At 58.4% G+C, this 19,800-nt stretch overlaps 1 protein-coding gene across 2 annotated transcripts in view; it reads left to right on the top strand.

Annotated features, from left to right (window-relative positions):
* The first annotated feature begins 1,140 nt into the window (after window positions 1–1,140).
* MARK4 (microtubule affinity regulating kinase 4) overlaps window positions 1,141–19,800 on the top strand; it is a 31,620-nt gene continuing 12,960 nt past the window's right edge. For both annotated transcript variants that reach the window (XM_037058458.1, XM_037058464.1), the window contains exons 1-12: window positions 1,141–1,276; window positions 5,628–5,828; window positions 8,009–8,062; window positions 8,152–8,200; window positions 8,928–8,993; window positions 9,076–9,146; window positions 10,146–10,202; window positions 12,718–12,954; window positions 16,023–16,142; window positions 16,577–16,676; window positions 17,911–18,020; window positions 18,123–18,282. In XM_037058458.1, coding sequence (XP_036914353.1) covers window positions 1,226–1,276; window positions 5,628–5,828; window positions 8,009–8,062; window positions 8,152–8,200; window positions 8,928–8,993; window positions 9,076–9,146; window positions 10,146–10,202; window positions 12,718–12,954; window positions 16,023–16,142; window positions 16,577–16,676; window positions 17,911–18,020; window positions 18,123–18,282 — 1,276 coding nt within the window. In that variant the 5' untranslated portion in view covers window positions 1,141–1,225. The remainder of the gene's footprint in view (window positions 1,277–5,627; window positions 5,829–8,008; window positions 8,063–8,151; window positions 8,201–8,927; window positions 8,994–9,075; window positions 9,147–10,145; window positions 10,203–12,717; window positions 12,955–16,022; window positions 16,143–16,576; window positions 16,677–17,910; window positions 18,021–18,122; window positions 18,283–19,800) is intronic.

Below are 19,800 nucleotides of genomic sequence, written 5' to 3' on the forward strand. Positions count from 1 at the left end.
CAGGGCTATGCCATGCCCCTCCTTCCTTCCTTCCTTTCATTCTGGTCTAGAGGTCATGGGTGGTCCTCACAGGACTGTGTGACCTCAGCGACGCCCTTGCCCCCTCGGGTCTCAGTTCATCCTTTGCCCCTGCTTCAGCCCTGCCGCGAAGGCAACGTGCGGATCCTCCCCTCACTTTATAGGCTGGAAACTGAGACCAGATGGGCAGGCAAATGCCTGCCCTGAATGACACGGCTGGGCAGACAGAGTCAGACGCTGGCTGGGGAGCGGTGGCGGGGAGACTGCAGCCCACAACCTTGTGGTCTGGAGCTTTCTGGGAGGTGGAAGGTCACTCTTCTGCAGTGGCTCCGCCCGGAACACCCCCCGCCCCGCCCCCTCAGCCTTGTGTCCCCCAAGAGCTTCCTGGGCCCCACGACGGGGCAGGAGAAGGCAGACTGTCCCCTCTGCCTGGCTCTTGCCTCTGGGGCTTTTCCGCCCCTTGTCTTTATCCCCGTTCTCTTCACAGGTCTTTGCGTCTCTATGTGTATCTCTTTGTCTTTCTGTCTCCCCCTCTCTCTTTCTCCGTGTGAGTCCCTCAGTCTTTGTCTCTCTCCGTGTCTCTGGTCTCTCTTCACATCTCTATCTCTTTGTATGTGTCTCTCCCTACGTTTCTCCCTCTTTTTTTTTTGTCTCCCTGCGTCTCTGGCGCTCTGCCTTGGCGTTTCCCTCGCCTTCCCTTCTGGTGAGTCTCCTCCACGCTCCTGTGAGAACATGCTCACCCTCAACGCGCTGCAACCTGCCTCCGCCCCCGGAGCCCCCGGCCCGCCCCGGGCTGCGCCTTTAAGGGCAGGAGGTAGGGGGCGGGGTCTCAGCGGCCCCGCCCTGCCTGCCCCTCCCCCTGACGTCCCTTCCTTCCCGGCCCCTCCGCCGCCTCCCTCCGCCGCTGCCGCCGCCGCCGCCCGGGCCGGCTCCGCGCCCCCTCCCCGGCCCCCGCCCGCCCGTCCGCCTTCCTGCCGCCGGCCGCCCCTATGGCGCCCTGGGCCCCCACTGCGCGGGGCCACTAGGACACTCGGCGTCCCCTTCCCTCCCCTTCCCTGCCCCCTCTCCCGCGGCGTGAACCCGGGTGTTCGCGGCACCCAGCTTTTGAGCTCGCGTCCCCAGGCCGGCGGGGGGGGAGGGGAAGAGGGGACCCCGGCACCCCTGTCCCCCCCCACCCGGCCGCCCAGTCCCCCGGGACCCGGAGAAAATGTCTTCGCGGACGGCTCTGGCCCCGGGCAACGATCGGAACTCGGACACGGTGAGTAGGGCCCGGTCCCTGGGGCAGCCCCGGCCGCCGAGCCCCTGGACCTGCCGTGCCCCTCGCCGCGCGGGCCCTGCCCTCGTTTCCCGGGCCCGGCCCGGCCCGCCACCTCCCGACCCCCGCGCGCACTTCCAGGACTTTCGACCCTCCCCCACTCCTCAGCCAGCCGGACCCCCGGGGGCGCCCCTCTCTCGGGACCCCTCTCTTGTCCCTGTGCAGACCGCTTCCGCTCGGGGCTCTTCCCTCCAGGAAGAGCCCCCTCCCCTGCCTTCCAGGACCCCTCCCTTCCCCAGCGTGTTCTTAAGCCCCTTCCCCTTCAGGTCGCCCCGCCGCGACCATTGGCCCCCTCCCGGATTTGCAGGGCTCCTGACCCCAAGGCCCAGCCCTGGCCGTCTCGCAGGAAGGCCTGGCCCAGTCCTGCCTCTGGCTCCGGCCTTTCCGGCCGGATCTGGGTGCCGGGCTCCCCAGGAGCCCCCCTCCTCTCATTCCCAGCCCTCCGCCCCTCCTGCTCCTGTGGGCACCTCCTCGCAGGAAGCCGGTTTCCACCTTTCCCTGGCCCAGGGCCCTTTCCATCTTGTTCAAGGTCTCTTCACTCCCAGGCCTGGTCCCCATCTTCCAAGCAGCCCTGTCCCCAGATTCCCAGCACCCCAGGTCCCCCAGACGCTACTGGACCCTTTCTGGTCTCTTCCTCTCCCAGGAAGCCTTGGCCTCCAACTTCCAGGCCCCCAGCCCAGTCCCGGATTTCTAGGCCCTGGACCAGCCTGACTCCAGGCCTCATCCTCCCTGTGTCAACTCAGCTTCAGGCAAGCCCCCTCACCAAGCCCTCCACCCCTTGATGCCCACCTTGTCTAGGCCCTTCCTGCAGGACACTGTCTGTGTCCCTGGGTCTCCAGGCCTCTATCCCTCCTCCTGCCTTAGGGCCACCCTCTTCCTTGTGAAAGTCTGGCCTCCCAGGGAAGCCCCCACCTCAGCTTCAGAGGTCTTTCCCAGCTCACACAGCCTGGCCCCACATTCTCCTTCCAGAAGACTCCTGGACTCCAGAGAGCCTCTGGTCTTGTCCTGGCTCTCAGCCCTCTTCTCCTGTCTTTAGGAAGCCTCCTTCCTCCCCAAGTTTCTAGGCCCCTTGGCCCCCCAACAGGCTCAGCCTTTATTCCTCTGGGCTGCCCCTTGCCCAGGAAGCCCCTTGTCCCAGACTTGCGGACCCCAGAGCTTTCTCTGGCTCCAAGGGCTGCTCCTGCAAAACCCCTTCTTTGACTTCTAGGAACTCCCCCAAGCCCTAGGCCCCAGGCCTAGGGATTGTCGTCCCCTGACTCCCACTTCCACATGGCTTGGACCCTTCCTGTTATCCCCAGCCTGCCCCCCTCACCCCATCCCTGTACCACAGCCCAGAACAAACCTGGGGAGACCCTCCCTCCTCATTCCCTTGGTTTCTGATTGCTCTCTGCTTCTAAAGACTCAACAACCAATACCACACTCCTCCCCAGCTGGGGTCTTTGCCCCCCACCCCCGACGCCCCCGCCGACCTTGTGCCGGGTCCCTGCTCCCCACCAGCCCCTTTCATCCCAGATCCCCACCAGAGAGATTTGTCCTTGCAGGACCCTTCTTCACAGAGATCCCCACCACCGCCACTGCCACCGCCACCCATGCTACAGGCCAGACTGACTGGGAGTCTCTGAGGAGAGACCCCTTCCCTACCCACTCCTCTAGTCACCACAGAAAGTGCCAGAGAGCCCACAGGCCTGAGTTCAAATGCTGGCTCTGTCAGTCGGTCTGTGCCATGTCCTCGGACCGTGGCTTCTCCCTCCCTGAGACTCAGTCGCCTGCCCTGGAAAATGGGGGCAATCCCTGGAGTCTGTCAGAGGACTACTTGGGGTGATATGGGCGAAGCTGGGCGCACAGGATGCGCGCTGCACATGTTCGCACTGTTGTGACTGTGGGTATGAGTCAGATGGCCGTGGATTCTCAACCCAGGGCTGTCCCAGTTGTTGTGTGAACTTACAGATCTGCTCCCTGCTCAGAGCCTCCCTTTACCTCTATGCCGGGCCGGTGAGAGTACCTCCCTGTTAGGGGTGTTTTAAGGAGCCCGGGAAATTACGTGAGTAAGAGGCACAGGGTCGGCCATGTTGTAGTGGCTGTTATTGTTGCTGCTTTGATTATTCAGGTATGTGTGGATTAAGTCTAGTTTCTATCCCTCCCTAGCTGTGTGACCTCAGGGAAGTGACCTCACCTCTCTGAACCTCAATTTACTCATCTGTTACGGTGGACTCACGCAAGCCTTTCCTCCTCCTTTCATTGTCCAGGTCTTCAAGGGGTGGGGATTTGGGGATGTCTAATCCCCTTCTCTCCTCCCCTCCCAGTTCCACTATGTAAGACCTGAGTGTCCGTCCGGACTGGGGCCACCTCGCCACCTCTGGAGTCTTGAGGTTGCGCCCTCTTTACTGCTGCCTGGTCATGGTGTTGATAGCCATGTGGGGTCATGCTACCCCACCCCAAGTTCCAGGCCCCCACCCCCAGCCTCTCTGGAGGTTCCCTAGCAACAGGCCTGGTGTTGGGGCGCCAGCCGGCGGGAGGGAGCCGGGCCAGCTGGTGGTGCCAGCCAATTTTAGCTTCCGCCCCCGGCCCCTGGGGGCTTTGTCACCCACTGCCCCAGCTGCCCCTTGCAGGGGTTCCTCAGCCCCGCTGCCTCCAGTGGGTGCCAGCCCACACCCAGTTGGCTCCCCTGGTGCCACCTGATGGGGATTCTTCTCTGAGTTATTATCTCCGTGGGGATCAGGGGCCTTATCTGCCAGAATCTCCCCTTCCCTTCTCCCCGCCCCAGGAGGCCTGGGGTTTCGAGCAGCCCAGTGGAATGTGGGAAAGAGCTCAGCGTCCAGGAGTCTGCAGGGCCAGGTGCGAATCCCAGGTGCTCTGCTCCCCCTGCCCTGTGACCTTGGGCAGGATGCTAATCCCACCTCGGCCTTGGCATCTCTGCCTTGGAGAATTGGGATTGGAACTGGACCCACACCAAAGGCCAGGGCTTCCACGGGGGAGGTTCTTTCTGCCCCATTCAGAACATTGTATTTCTGCTTCTTGAGTGACCTTGACAAAGCACAGTCTGTCCCCAAGCCTCAGTTTCTCCCCTGGAATATGAGGTAGCGCCACCCTCACAGGCTCTGGGAATCCAATGTAAAAGATGTGTGTTAGCCCCTAGTAAAGGCCGCGCGATGAACACGCCAAACGCGTGGCAGTGTGAGACAGGGCGGTATGGTGGCCGCGAAGGGCATCAAGTCTGAGAGGGACTGTGGGTTTGGCTCCTGGCTCTAGGCCTCAGTTTCCCTGCGTGTAAAATGGGGAAGATGAGGCATTATTGGCCAGCACTCATTAAATACTGGTCATCCTCCCTGCTAGGTGGCCCGGCAGATCTGCCATCAGGAGCAGCCCCCAGCCTCAGCTCGTCACCTACCTGTCATGCTTTCTCCTCCAGCTTTCTGGGCAGGGCACAGGGTCTGAGCAGAGCCGCTTGGCTCGGGCCTGCGGCTGCCTCTGTCGCCTGCACCGTGGGCCCCAGCCCTGAAAGGGAGGCACAGTCCCCGAGGCTCACAATCAGGACAGGGCAGCCTGGAGCAGGCAGGTGACCTGCAGGGGAGAGAGACAGGATGGCAGGAACAGAACACTGGGGACAGAGAGGAGTGATGGGGGCGGAGACAGTGGGTCAGGGCTGCAGTGGGGACGAGGTGTTTTGTTGAGGGGCTGGTTAGGGAGCAGGAATGTTTTCAGGGAAGAGAACAGTGGGGGTGGGACGATGTCAGGGCAGAACCAAAGGCTCTTGGTGACTGTGTTTGGAGTTGAATTGGGGATCGGAAGAAAGTGTTAGGGGCACTAAACTGGAAGTAAAATACAGTATTGGCTTTGGGTTTGGAATAGAACTGGGGGGCTGCAATGGGGACAGTGATGGAGAAAATAGGGTGTTGGAGGCCGTGAGGGTTGGGGGCGGAGTGTCGAGACCAGGTCGAGGTCAGTGCCGAAGGGGGTTGAGGCTGCGGCATTTGGAATAAGGTATCTTGGGGCCGATGGTGGTACTTTAGAAAAGGAAGGTGTGGGTTCGCCGACCACGGGACGGGCTAAAGGAGAGACCTGGTGACTGGGGGCCTGCAAGCTGCAGAGTTGGCTGGGGCCCAGCATTTTTGTTCTTGGAGGCATCTTTCTGTAGAGAGAGATGGGAGACCCGAAGGCATCTCGCTCCTTGCTTCGCCCTGGCTTGGGCTTGCAAAGCGGTCTCAGCTGGAGTTAACCACTCCAGTGCTGGGGTCCACTAAAGGCGGGGTTGGACGGGCGCTGCCCCCCCTCACGCTCCATCTCCCCCACCCAGCATGGCACCCTGGGCAGTGGCCGCTCCTCCGACAAGGGACCGTCCTGGTCCAGCCGCTCCCTGGGCGCCCGCTGCCGGAACTCCATCGCCTCTTGCCCCGAGGAGCAGCCCCACGTGGGCAACTACCGCCTGCTGAGGACCATCGGGAAGGGCAACTTTGCCAAAGTCAAGCTGGCCCGGCACATCCTCACCGGCCGGGAGGTGAGTAGGGCGATGGGTGTGGCTGGGGGGCCGGGTCCTGCAGCATCAGTGTGTGCGGGTGATGGGGCCTGGTGGCGGGCTTAGCCTTCCTTTTCCTTTATGGCCTCAGGTAAGTCCCTGCCTCTCTCTGGGACAGAACATCTGAGATTTCTCCAGAAGAGCCCAAGGAGGAGAACTGAACTAATTTCAGGCATCCTTGAAATTGTCAGGAAACTTCAAATCACAGGCAGAGCTGTGTGCCGAGTTTTTAAGAATTCCTGTGGCTTTTGCAACCTTGTGTCTGAACCTGGGCCACTTCTCTGTGATAACGTGGACTTGGATGCCACCAGATCGTCAGCGATCTCAAGGAGAACACAGGGTTCTTTGGCAGTCTCGGTGACACGCTCACCCTGCCTCCCCTTGCAGAGCAGGCCCTGTCCTGAGTTTGGCAACATTGTTGCAGCAAGGGCCCTCCCTGCAGATGCTGGCACCGAGGGGTGATGCCTCTAAGTCAGCTAAAGGGGAAAAGAGGTGGTGGGTGGGTTCCTGACTCCTCTGCACCCCCTTCAATTTCAGAGCAAGTGGGGGCGTGCCTCCTTTTGCCTGGGACAAACGCCCTCCTGCCCTCACACTGTCTACACGGCGCCCACACACAGACACCAGGCCCCGTGGCTTTGTGGGCAAACCCTGCCAAACACTCCCGTTTTATGCCAGCCCTTCCAGGACTAAAGAAAGAGGTCCCACTGCCCAAATGATGTCAACTGCTGGTTCGACAGTGACCACAGAGGCAGATAAGAAATGAACTCCTGGGCTAGCCTCACGTGGGAACGGGGACACAGAACTCAGAGTGAGCCATGCGGTACCAAAGCTGGGCTTGTCCCGGGGATGCACAGTTCTTTCCAGATTCACGATTTATTCCTGGGTTTCGCCACGTTCACAGATTCAGGGAGAGAAACCATATGATCGCCTCGGTACTGGCATGCGAAGTGCTTGACAGAATTAAAAACCCATTCGTGAGCCTCTGAGGGAAGCCAAGGGACCCTCTCCCCCACAGAGGACACGTCATTCCCCTTCTGTGCCTCTGGAACGCATTTCCAGGGGTTTCTGGGAGGACTGGCGTGTAAGGGGGCGGGGCCTCCCAGGGGGAGAATTCTGTCTATCAAGATAAATATAACGAGACTTCAGTAACGTTCTGATCACCCCCTCATGATTACTACCTCAAAGCTCTTTTAAAACTATATATAGCTCTGACTGGTGTGGCTCAGTGGATTGAGCTCAGGCCTGTGAACCAAAGGGTCGCCAGTTCAATTCTCAATCAGGGCACATGCCTGGGTTGCAGGCCAGGTCCCCAGTCGGGGGTACACGAGAGGCATCCAGGGGTGCTTCTCTCCCTCTCTCCCTTCCTCCCTACGGAGATAAATAAATAAAAAGATTTTATTTATTTATCTTTAGAGGGGAAGGGAGAGAAATATCAATGTATGGTTGCCTCTCATGTGTTCCTTGCCGGGAACTGGCCTGCAACCCAGGCATGTGCCCTGACTGGGAATTGAACTGAGATCCTCTGGTTCGAAGGCCCGCGCTCAATCCACTGAGCTACGCCAGCCACGGCTAAAATCTTTAAAAAAATAAAACTATATATATTTTTTGAGTTGTAAGTGTTATAAGGGATAGATTCCATTAAGCTGTATAGTTTCAGATCCCAGGCCACAAACTTAGTAGCCACATAACTTTGGCTAAGTAACAGGACGGCTCTCTCTGTGCCTCAGTTTCCCCATCTGTAAGGTGGGAGTAGTTCTGGCACCCTGCTCATAGGGGTGTTGTGAGGGCTGAGAGAGTTACCGTTTGTAATGCGTGTAGACCAGGGCCTGGCACGTGGGACTGGTCCTTGAACGTTAGCTACAGTTTTTATTCATCGCTCCACAGTTTGTGCATTAAAACAAAGTTGTGATGGATGGATGGTATGAGATACCCTCCCAAAGGGCCCCCTTGAGGTTTTGGTCACTCCCACACATCCACACAAGCCCCTGGAGCAGTCCCACCTAGGCCCCACTAGTACAGTTTCTTATAAAAGTAAGGGCAGCTCTGGACATGGTAGGAATAGCATGTGCAAAGGTCCTGAGGCCCAGATTCCTGTCTACTAGGAATGCCCCAGGGCATCCAAGTTGGGGTACCTTGACCTTTTCCCCTCCTTTGACCTTCAGGTTGCCATCAAGATCATCGACAAGACCCAGCTGAACCCCAGCAGCCTGCAGAAGGTGAGGCCAGAGAGAGGGAGAGTATAGGGCTGTGGCTGGGGGGAGGGTCCTCAAAACCAGCCACCCTCATCTTCCTTCCTTTCTTCCAGCTGTTCCGGGAAGTTCGTATCATGAAGGGTCTAAACCACCCCAACATCGGTGAGGAGGGGAAGGGAGTGGGCTCCGAGGGTACCCACCAGGGCCCATGGGGAAGGAGCGGGTCAGAGGCGGGAGTGGGAGAACTGGTGGTTATCGTCGTCAGAAAGAGCTGGTTTTCTCCCAGCAGTATCTCTGCTCACTGGCTCTGTGACCTTGGCCAAGTCCCTTAACCTCTCTGAGCATCAGTTTCCTCCTCTGTAGTGCAGGTGATAGGAGGGCCTGCGTCAAGGTCACTGTGAGGACTGGCTACGATTGTGCATGCAAAACACTCACTTCAGAGTTAATCTGTGGGAGCAGGGCTGATGATTGTCATCAGTAGCAACTATTGTCATTGTCATTGTCATCAGGCAGAGGAGAGGGAGAGAAAGGGCTCTTCCCCAACAGGATTTGGCCAGGCCTGGATGTGGCCGCACGATTTATTCATCCTTCATATGTTCACTCAGTAAATACTTATTGAGGGGCCACTTTGTGCCAAATGCTGGGGACCCGGCAGTGGAGGAAACGGGCACAATCCTTGGCCTCTTGGAGCTGAGCGGACATGCTTCTGAGAGGGAAAAGGGGAAGGTGGTGAAGTGGGGCCGAGGAGCGGGGACTCTGCCGTCAGTAGGGAGCCACTGAGTGTTCTTGAGTAAGGGTGCCATGGTCCAGCAGGTCCGCATAGTTGCTGAGTGCGGGTGGAGGGTGGAGGTCTCTCCCTCCATGACCGCCTTCCCTCTGCCCGTTGCAGTGAAGCTCTTTGAGGTGATCGAGACCGAGAAGACACTGTACCTAGTGATGGAGTACGCAAGTGCTGGTGAGGCCCCTCCCCCACCCGCCCTGCTCGCGGTGTGCCCCCTCCATGCCCCCCCCTCACCCGCTCGGCCTTTGCCCTGCAGGAGAAGTATTTGACTACCTCGTGTCGCACGGCCGCATGAAGGAGAAGGAAGCTCGAGCCAAGTTCCGACAGGTTGGGGTTCCGGCTGAGGGCGGGGCACCTGGTGGCTGGGCATGGTGACGGGGGTCGTGGCCTAAGTCTGGGTAGAGCTAGAGAGGTGGGTGTCCATGGGTGTGCAGATGCATGCAGTCCATGGAGTGTGGCTAAGAGGACCTGCAGGTACCTGCATGCCGGGTGTGAATGCGGGAGTGTGGATTCGAAGATGTGGGTACCCGGGTACACAGGAGTGCAGACGGGCGGGTGAAAGTGTGTATGGCAGCCTGCGTGTTCAGGCGAGGGGCCTGGGTGAGCGTGTAAGTCGGTGGGTGAGAGGGCGTGCGGTTCCGGATGTGTGGCAGTGAGGAGGCACAGGTGTGCAAGGGTGTGGGAGGAGCCTGGGCACGGGTGTGTGGGTCGTGTGCTGTAAGGGTGTCCAGGTGGATAAGAAAGTGTGTCGCTCTCTGGGCATGTGCCGATGAGGTGTGTGTGAAGGTGTTCAGGGGCTGGGGGAAAACACACAGCTGTGACTGCCCCTGTAGCCGGGCGATCACCAGGTGGGAGGGTTCGATGGGTAGAGGGGCCTGAGGAAGGGTGTCAGTCCACAGCTGTCCCTCGGCCCTGACACAGCTGTCAGCTGTCAGGGAATGGGGGACTTCCGCCCCAGAGTGTTGGGGCCACAGGCCACCTACTGGTTGCAACATTCTCATGCGTGTGTCCGATGTGAAAGTCAGGATGGGGCTGGTCCTCGGGTCTTGGTGCCAACGTCCCTGCTGGGTGGGTGGGTGGGGCGGTGTCCTGAAATCTGGTTGTGAGGGCATCTGGGTGTCTGAGCAGAGGCGAGTGTCCGTGGAGGCCCCACGGCCCTTCCGGCTGTAACTGAGTCAGGGCTCGAGGCCCGGCATCTCGGCCTGTGTCTCGGGGCGGCCTGGGGCCCAGGGGCCCGGTTGTGAGTGGGCTCTCCGGGTCTCTGAGGAAGGCTGAGGGGTTTGGGGGCCACAAGTAATGGACCTTCCCTTCCTCCCCGCTCCCTAGATTGTGTCGGCTGTGCACTACTGTCACCAGAAAAACATTGTCCACAGGGACCTGAAGGTGAGCCGCCGACCCTGCTGGGAGCTCCCAGCTCAGCCCGCCTCCCGCCCCTCAGGGTTCCCCTGTACCCTCTGCCACATTCCCCACTTTCCTCTGCATGCTCCACCCTGGGGAGCCGGAGCCCCTTGCTCTTTCCCAGGCCTTTTGTGGCAGAAGCAAGGCCATCAGATGAACGAGTTGGGGGTGGGGACAGGCAGAGCAAACAAAGGGGAAGAAACAAAGTGTCTAGAGTGGCTGGCGTCGCGTGTGTCCTGGACAAGGACACTGGGCCTCGATGGAGTCCGTCACTCTCAGAGCCTGCAGAGCCCGGGTGTCTCTCAGACTTGAGAATGCTCGGGAATCTTTGAGAATTGATGCCCGCAGGGTCTGAGACTCTAGGGCCTCTCAACTTGAGAAGGACCTTTGTGTGAGAACCCTCAAGGCCAGCGCCTGTCGGGGAAGGGTCTCCTCAGGCCTGGACCCCGCTGCCTGGCCAGCCCCCTCAAGTAGCTCCAGGTCCGAGTCCCTGGTCCACCCGGGAGAACCTCACACCTCAGGACTTCCTGTGTCAGACCAGAGGGACACAGCTTCAGGCCCGAGTTAAGTTCTCTTGGCTGCGATTTCTTGGGCACCTACTATGTGCCAGGCTCCGTGCATTAAGGAGGTGCTGCTCAAGGTTCTTCCAGGAGGGACCAGATGTTTGTTAGTGTTTTCAGTTCCCGCTCCCTTGTGGACCACTACTTCTGTAAAGTGCAGGAACGAAATGAAAAAAGATGCAACAAAATACAAGCCAAATTTTTTAAAGTATACTTAGATTCAAAAAACCCATAAAATTGCCCTGTCAGATGGCTGTGGAAGTTTCTGAACACCCCCTCCCTCTGCGCCGCCCTGACCCCACACTCCCCGCTGAGGGAGCATCCTCTCTAAGGTGCCCTGTAAGGGTAGCATCAAGTGTGAAGATGAATCTGGAGGAGGCACGCCCCCTGGTGGAGGGTCCTGGAAGTGTCTGAAAGGGATTTTAGGACCGGGTTGGTGGACCAGGGACGGACCCAGACTTGGGCCTGGGGCTGGTCAGGTGCCATGAATGTCACCAACGAGCTAGATTGAGGTTTGGGGAAGGTCTGTCTGAAGTGTGTGTCTTTGTGGATTTCATCCCCACTTTGGGTCAGAGGTAGGGAGGGGTGTCACCAAAATGCAGCAGGAGCCAGGGGGACTGTGAGGGACCCGGATTCTGGTGGCCTGGCTAGGGGAGGGCTATGGCTGGCACAGCCCCCCCCCCGGGGGCAGGGTTTTGAAGGGTGGGTGTGCGCGTTGAGTTGTAGCCACAAAGCTGGGAGGGGCAGGGTGCTGAGGCTCCTTCCATGCTCGGGATGTGGGGTGGCCAGGCCTCTTGGGTCCCGGCTCTGCCACAGTCCTGCTGTGGACACCAGGCAGCCTCCCTAGGCCCCGGTCCCCTCGCCTGTGAAGTGGTGGTTTGGTCGGTGCCACCAAAGGCAGCCCAAACCTGTTAACGATACAAAAAACTTCCTGAGTGTGCTCACCATGTCACCCCACATGCTGTGGTAGGTACTTTATGCTTCACCCCACGACCGCCTATGTGGCAGGTTCTGTGACCACCCTCAGCTGATGTGTAGGGAACTGAGACACAAAGAAGTCTGTGTGACGCAGAGAGTGAGCGGTGGAACTNCCATGCTCGGGATGTGGGGTGGCCAGGCCTCTTGGGTCCCGGCTCTGCCACTGTCCTGCTGTGGACACGAGGCAGCCTCCCTGGGCCCCGGTCCCCTCGCCTGTGAAGTGGTGGTTTGGTCAGTGCCACCAAAGGCAGCCCAAACCTGTTAACGATACAAAAAACTTCCTGAGTGTGCTCACCATGTCACCCCACATGCTGTGGTAGGTACTTTATGCTTCACCCCACGACCGCCTATGAGGCAGGTTCTGTGACCACCCTCAGCTGATGTGTAGGGAACTGAGACACAAAGAAGTCTGTGTGACGCAGAGAGTGAGCGGTGGAACTGGGATTTGACGCCGAGATTCTCCCAGAATCTGTACTCTTTACCCTGTGTTATCTGGCCACTCTTCGAATAAATGGTCCGTGAAGTCTGGCACATAGTAGGTGTGTAGTAAGTTTTGGATAAGATAATTGTTTTCCCTTTTATGGGTCTTGAGCAGTCAGCCCTCATTTTTTATTCTGCTGGGCAAACTGAGGCTCAGAGGACAGGGCATGGCCTGAGGGCCCAGCTCTGCCCACCACATGAAGTAGTAGTAGCTAACCTTATATAACACGCTTGATGGGTAGAGTGTTGTCCTATAGGCTTCTATGCAGATTAACTCACTTAATTCTCTAACAGCCCCTTGCAGTAGGGACTGGGATTAGCCCCATTCTGTGGATGAGAAAACTGAGGCCCAGAGAGCAAAGTCACTGCCCAGGGTCACAGGGAGGAAGAGGCCGGGCCACAGTCAGTCCAGCTGGGCCAGCTGCAGCCTGGGCTCCCGTCCGCCACACGCGTCCACCCTCTGCCCTCTCCTTCCGCACCAGGCCGAGAACCTCTTGCTGGACGCCGAGGCCAACATCAAAATCGCCGACTTCGGCTTCAGCAATGAGTTCACGCTGGGCTCAAAGCTGGACACGTTCTGCGGGAGCCCCCCGTACGCCGCCCCGGAGCTCTTCCAGGGCAAGAAGTACGACGGGCCGGAGGTGGACATCTGGAGCCTGGGCGTCATCCTGTACACCCTCGTCAGCGGCTCCCTGCCCTTCGACGGGCACAACCTCAAGGTGCTAGGCGGAGCTGGCACGGGGTCTCCCTCTCCCTGGGGTGGGGGGGTCTCTCTGAGCCTCGGCCCCCACACATCTCCAGTGCAGAGGGGTGGGGCTGGCCCCAAGCCATGTGAAGGCGAAGGTGGAGGCAGGGGCCGGGTGGCCAGCCCTAGTGGACCACGCTGTGTCCACTTGGGGTTCAGGCCATGGGCTTTGCCGCTGGTGAGCTGAGGTTCAGATCCCAGCCCACTGTCCGTGGTCAGGCTGCATTAGGTTTGCCCGTACTGTGAGCCCGAGAGGCAGACACCCCGCCTCGCACTCGCTGCCCTACAGGCTCGACACAGAAGGCCATGGGTTGCATCCTTGTGCTTCGGTGCAGCGTCCGGGGCGGGGCAAGTCCGCAGGAACAGGGAGCAGATCAGTGGGCGCCAAAGTCTGGGGAGGGTGGGGCAGCTGGCAATGAAACGGTCTAAAGCCCACTGTGGTGATGCCTGGCACAGCTCGGGGTACACGAGAAACCGGGGACTGTGCACCTCACTCACAAGCCCCCACGGGCCCGCGTTCCAGCGGCAGGGCCAGTTGAAACCCACAGGAGAAGCGCAGCCTGTCATCTCACATGCCGGCCAGTGCTGGGGGGGAGGAGCCATGGGAGGGGCGGGGAGGGCGGGTGGCTTTTAGCGTTGTGGTTTCCCTTTTTCTTTGAACTTTCTATTCTGAAATGTTGCTGGTCTAGAGAAAAGCTGCAGGACTAGAACAGGGAACCGTGTGGCGCTTTTCGAGCCACGCGCCCACCGCCAGCACTGGGCCACGTGTGTTGTGTGTGTGCTCACGGTGTGTCAGCCTCGTCATCAAGGGGGTGTTTGGGAGTTAGTGGCGGACACAGCATCCTTTAGCCCCAAACAATGGCGTACAGCAGGTATCCCCTGAGACTGGGGCGTTTTCTCATCTATGGTCACACCCAGGAAATCCGGTGACGGTGCGGCTGTGGCCTCTGACTCAGGGTCTGTGCTCAGATCACCGGTCTTCCTGATCATGTCCCTGGTGGCTCTTTTCCTCCCGCTCCAGAATCCACTTGGGCTCCCATGCTGTCTCCTTAGTCTCCTTTCATCTGGATCACTTCCTCTGCCTTTCTGTGTCCTGACGTGGCGCCGTAGCCACTCACAGGCCAGTTACGTTGCAGGCCCTCGCTCAGGGGGTCGCCCCTTGTGTCCTCACCACTGGGTCCCCGTGGGAATTCCGCAGCGGAAATGCCCAGCGCTGCCCCACGTGGCCCATGGGCAGGTCAGCAGGTCAGGGGAGCCCCTGCTGAGCACGGGCAGTCAGAGCAGAGCCCCGAGTGATGGGGAGGGCGGTCCTTCTTCACAGTGGTCTCGGCCGCGTGGCCGGCCCCTCTGAGTATCAGTGTCCTCTGCGTTCGGTGAGGGCTGTGACGCGCCAGCCTGGTAGCAGCAATCCGCAGACGTGCTGAGACGAGGCAGCAAAGTGCTCACTCTCACCGAGTAATCTTGCTGAGCCCCAGGCATGAAGCCCAGAGACCTCTGCAAAGGACCAGGCCAGCGGCACAGCCACCCAGGCTGCTGTTGTTACCTCACTGGCTCCAGGCCCTTGTCACTTTGCTGGGTGAAGGAGACACACAGCTGGGGACAAATCCCTGCTCTGTCATTTCCTTGCTGAATGACCTTGGACCCGTCTCTTTCTGAACCTCAGGTGGGGACATAAAGAGAATCCACACGAGCCACACTGTGCATACAAAGCTCTTCACTGGGCCCTGGCGTCCGGCTAGGGGGCCACACTCGGGGCAGCTCTGGAGGGAGTGGCCGCGGCCCTGTGGCTGCTGCTGTCCGGGCTGTGACAGGTAGTGTGGCTGCAGCAGTTACAGGGTCTGCCACTTTCTGGCTCTGCAAGCTCAGGGCAAGAGACTTAGCCGCTCTAGGCCTGTTTTCTCCCCTGGGACACAGGCATCACAGCCCTGCTTCACAGCGCTGTCATGAACATGGACGTGACATGCGCAAAGAACTCGGAGGCCTGCCGGCTCGGTGTGAGCGCCCTGAAAGCGATACTCGCTGTTATGAAATATTTACGACCCTTTGGGCTGTAACGATCTGCGGACCCAGGAGGCTGCCCAGGCACATGCCTCTTCCAGCCCCAGCACTTCCTCTCTCCTCCCCTCCTCCATCGTCTCTCTTTCTCTGTCCTTAGTCCGGATGCAGGGGGCTCTCCCTGGTCCACCATGCCGTGGAGCATGGACTTTACTTTCTCTGTTTTCTTCCCCCCCCCCAAGATCTTAACATTTGATTTATTTATTTATTTATATTTTGTTAAAAGAATTTATTTATATATCTTTACAGGGGAAGGGAAGGAGAGAGGGAGAGAAACATCAATGTATGGTTGCCTCTTGTGTGTCCCCCACTGGACACTGACCTGCAACCCAGGCATGTGCCCTGACTGGGGATCGAACCACGATCCCCTGGTTCACAGGCCTACGCTCAATCCACTGAGCCAAGCCAGTCAGGGCTATTGTCTCTTGCAAGGTCAGCATATAAAGGAGAGCTCATCCTTTGAGACTTCCGGGGCCTTGTAGTTCTTCAGATAAGCAGGCACACCTTTGGGGAGGAGTGTGGGCAGGAGCCCACTCCCGCCTCCCCTTTTGTAAATCTGATATTTAAATAGCGCTTGCTCTGGGCCTGGCGAGCCCTAGGACTTACTTCTTTAAACCCTCTCACACCCTGGCTCGGGATGTGGGTGTTTACAGAGAAGTAGACTGAGGCCCGGAGGCTGATCCAGTTTCACTTTCTTACCTCTTACCTGGCTTCTGTAGTTCACTTTCTCTGGAAGGTTTCCTCTGACTGAAAAGTCGCCTTAAACTGGTGTCTGTATTTTTGAAAATTGCTGCACTTGGTACTGTGCTCCCGCTTTACAAGCGGTAGACTGAGGTCGGGAGAGGGGTGGGGCTCGGGGCTCCTGTCCCTTCTGCCGGGGACTGGGACAGAGAGGGTTGTGTGGTGATGGGTGGGGAGGCGGGGTGGTGGACCCCTCCACACCCCAGTAACACTGTCCCCGCCCCCCCCCCCCACACACACACACAGGAGCTGCGGGAGCGAGTCCTCAGAGGGAAGTACCGGGTCCCTTTCTACATGTCGACAGACTGTGAGAGCATCCTTAGGAGATTTTTGGTGCTGAACCCAGCGAAACGCTGCACTCTCGAGGTGAGCCTGGGGCCCCACGCCCCTCCATTGCAGCCCCCTTGTGCGCACCTGCCCTGCTCCCTGCCCACCTGCCCGAGATCCACTGCTGGAAGGTGTGGGGGGAGCCAGGCAGCCCAGGAAAAGGCCCCAGGATGGTCCTGATGCCATCCCCCACCCACCAGCCTCACCCACTCCTCACCATGCCAGTAATTAGCTAATGAGCTTCTAGGATAATTACAGGGTGCTAGGGACCTAGATGATGCTGTGGGGGAGGGGCAGGGCGGGAGCGTGGCAGCAGCAGGCTCCAGCAGGGGGTGGGTGGGGCTAGGAGGTGCCAGCTCTCCGGAAGCCTTCAGTTCTGGGGTGTTAGACCTTGGAGGTGGGAACCCGTATTTTTCCTGGTTTCTCCCCGACATCTGTCTTCCCCCTTCCCTGTCCTGCTCCGATCCCTGCAGCAAATCATGAAAGACAAATGGATCAATATCGGCTATGAGGGCGAGGAGTTGAAGCCATACACAGAGCCAGAGGAGGACTTTGGGGACACCAAGCGAATCGGTGAGGGTCATAGGTGCCCCAGCTCCGCAGAGCCACGGGCCTCAGAGCCGGGGCGGCGGGGAGCTGCCCAGCACCCACCCCTTTGGTCAGCGCATCAGGGAAGTTTGCAGGGCGGTTGGGGGGGGCGGGGGGGCGGGGGGGTCTAGGCCCAGGCCCTGCGCTGCCCCCTGAGCTGTGTGGCCCTGGGCAAGTGGCTTCCCATCTCAGCGCGTTTCATCTCCTCATCTGTAAAATGGCGTGTTCCTAGAACCTGTCCTGCAGCGTTACAAATATCGAGTGAGTGCAGCTGCATACGGCACTTTATGTTCCGCATGCACTAAATGCTGCTGTGTGTTCGCTTTGACCAGTAAGACACAAAAAGATGTCCCACGTCACCTCCAGAGAGTTTGGGCACAAGTCATCTGTAATGGGCATGTTTGGGGGAAGCCCCCAGCTTGGCACGTGCCTCTCTCTCCACTTCTTTGGTCGAGGTCCCTCCAGCCTAGAACCTTCGAACACTTGGCCACTTGAGCATTAGCCCAGGGAGAGAGTCCCGTAGGGACCGTCCGGTCACCCCCATTCTGCAGCTGAGGAAACCGAGGCCTCTGTCAGAGGGGGCTGCTGTAGTCAGGATGTTCAGGGTCTCGACTAACAGGAAACCCACGCCATTCTGGCTTAAGCCAGAGAATGAGAGGTCAAACTACATGAGATTGCCTTTGTCACAGCTTAAAAGTTGTCAGTACCCGCGGTTTCATAGGGTTTAACCTAATAGTGGTAAGTTATTCGCATATAACTGAAAAGGCCCTCAGACACGGCTGGATCCGGGTGTTCAGAGACCGTTGTTGGGACTCTCCGAAGTGGTGGCTTTTCTCCCAGGTAGCTCCCCCCGCCCCCCAGGAGCAAGCTGGAAACAGCAAATCCTAGTGGCCTGGACACCTCAACAGGAGAGAGCCGCTACCTAATGTGCCAGGAAAAGCATTAGGCTGGTGCCCATTGACTGCCCCTGAGCCAATCCGTTTGGCCTGGGAATGGAATGTTCCAATTGGCCAAAACTGGGTCATGTTATGCCCACTCTGAACCCATCAGTGGGACTTAACACGCTGATTGGCTAGACCTGGGTCACATGCCTGAGTGGGAAAGGAATTCTCTGGCAGAGGGGGGAACGGATGGGTGCTGGGCAGGCCGAAGAGCAGGACTTGCTATGTGGAAGGGGAGGGCCTGGGGAGACTGAACCTCCTCTCCACCCCTCTCTCAGAGGTGATGGTGGGTATGGGCTACACTCGGGAAGAAATCAAAGAGGCCTTGACCAGCCAGAAATACAACGAAGTGACCGCCACCTACCTCCTGCTGGGCAGGAAGACTGAGGTCAGAGGTGCCGGGCTGTTCGGGATGTGCGGTGCCTGGGGTGGAGGGCCCTCTGCGGCGGAGGGAGCATGGGGCTGAGGCTCCTTGTCTGTCCTCCTGCAGGAGGGTGGGGACCGGGGCGCCCCAGCGCTGGCCCTGGCAAGGGTGCGGGCGCCCAGTGACACCACCAACGGAACCAGCTCCAGCAAAGGCACCAGCCACAGCAAAGGGCAGCGGAGTTCCTCCTCCACCTACCACCGCCAGCGCAGGCATAGCGACTTCTGTGAGTGTGACCCCACGCCCGCACACGCCGCCCCGGCCCCGAGGCCTCAGCCCTGTGTAACTTCAGGGTTCTCTGGCTGGCAAGCTACAGAAAGCTGCTCCAGACAATTGCATCGAATAGAGGGCTTTCTCATAAAGATGCGGGAATGCCGCATGGAACTTGGAGGCAGGAATTTGTAGCCAGGCCCAGGGAAGGATCAGAAACTGGAAAAAACAGGCAAATGCAGAGCGCTGTGTCTTGCTTCCTCTCAGCTCATTTGTTTTTTTCCTTTCTCTCAGTTCCTTATGTCTCAGTTTTAGAAGAAACCAGCTCAAGTTGCACCTGGAAATCTCTTTAGTTCAGTTGTCAGGGATAGAGCTCTAATATCGAGGTCCCGTTGGGATTCATCCACTGTGATTGGGGCAATAGGAGGACGCAGTGTACAAAGTGGCTGCTGAGAGCTTGCCCTCAGGCGACTCTTCCACATAGGAAAGATGGGAGGCCTTTTCTTACCAGAGGAAAGGGGCTGTACAGACATCTCATTGTACCCCACATTCTACAACTCAACGCCACCCCAACCCCTGCAGAGAACAAACAAACACAGCCACAGATTAGGCACGGAAACTTCCAAAAGATCTCTTCCTACACCGGCATCAAACGTTAATCCTCTCCACTACTTTTGAACAACTTCATTAAAATACAAATCACATACCAAATAATTCACCCATTCAAAGTGCACACTTTGGTGGCATTAGTATATTCACAGAGTTGCGTATCCGTCACTACGATTGATTTTAGAACATTTTCATTAGTCCCCCCAAATCCCCACTCCACACTATCCTACCAGCCGCTGACAATGAACCTGTTCTCTGCTCTTGGACATTTTGTATAAATGGAGTCACACAGTCTGTGGCCTTTGTGTCTGGCTCCTTTCAATTAGGTTTACATGTTCAAGGTTCAGCGTGGATTTGCACTCCATTCCTTTTAATTGCCTGATACCCCATTGCCGGGAGAGACCACTTTTTGTTCATCTATTTACCAGCTGATGGACCTTTGGGCTGTTTGCACCTTCTGACTTGTGTGAATAATGCTGCTGTGACTGTGTGTGATTTCTCTTTTGTGGGCATACGTTTTCATTTCTCTTGGGCACGTGCCCCGGAATGGAATTGCTGGGTAATGTGCTGCTGACCTTAAGTTTGACAGCTGCAGAAACGGTCCTGCCTCTCACCAGGGGCGAAGCTCTGGACTCTGGGTCGGGCACTAGCTCGGGGGGAGGACGGTCAGGATGCTTAGCCTAGCCTGAGCGGGAACTGCGTGGTTCTGGGAGGTCAAGCCATTCTGCTCATCCCTGGGGTCCCCCCCACCATAGAATAGCAAGATTGGCCCAGAAAGTCGCTGAGAAACCCGCAGCTCCCACATCCTGAGGTTAGAACCCGACACGGAGACCTGGGCTGTGAGGGCGATCGGGACCAAGGATCGTGGGTGGCGCGCCCGTGTCTGTCATTGAGGAGCTTACTGTGTGGTTCTGGGATTTGGACC

This window comes from Sturnira hondurensis, unplaced genomic scaffold, assembly GCF_014824575.4.
Source record: "Sturnira hondurensis isolate 20B ecotype Veracruz unplaced genomic scaffold, ASM1482457v3 Scaffold0001020, whole genome shotgun sequence".
In the NCBI taxonomy this organism is placed as follows: domain Eukaryota; kingdom Metazoa; phylum Chordata; class Mammalia; order Chiroptera; family Phyllostomidae; genus Sturnira; species Sturnira hondurensis.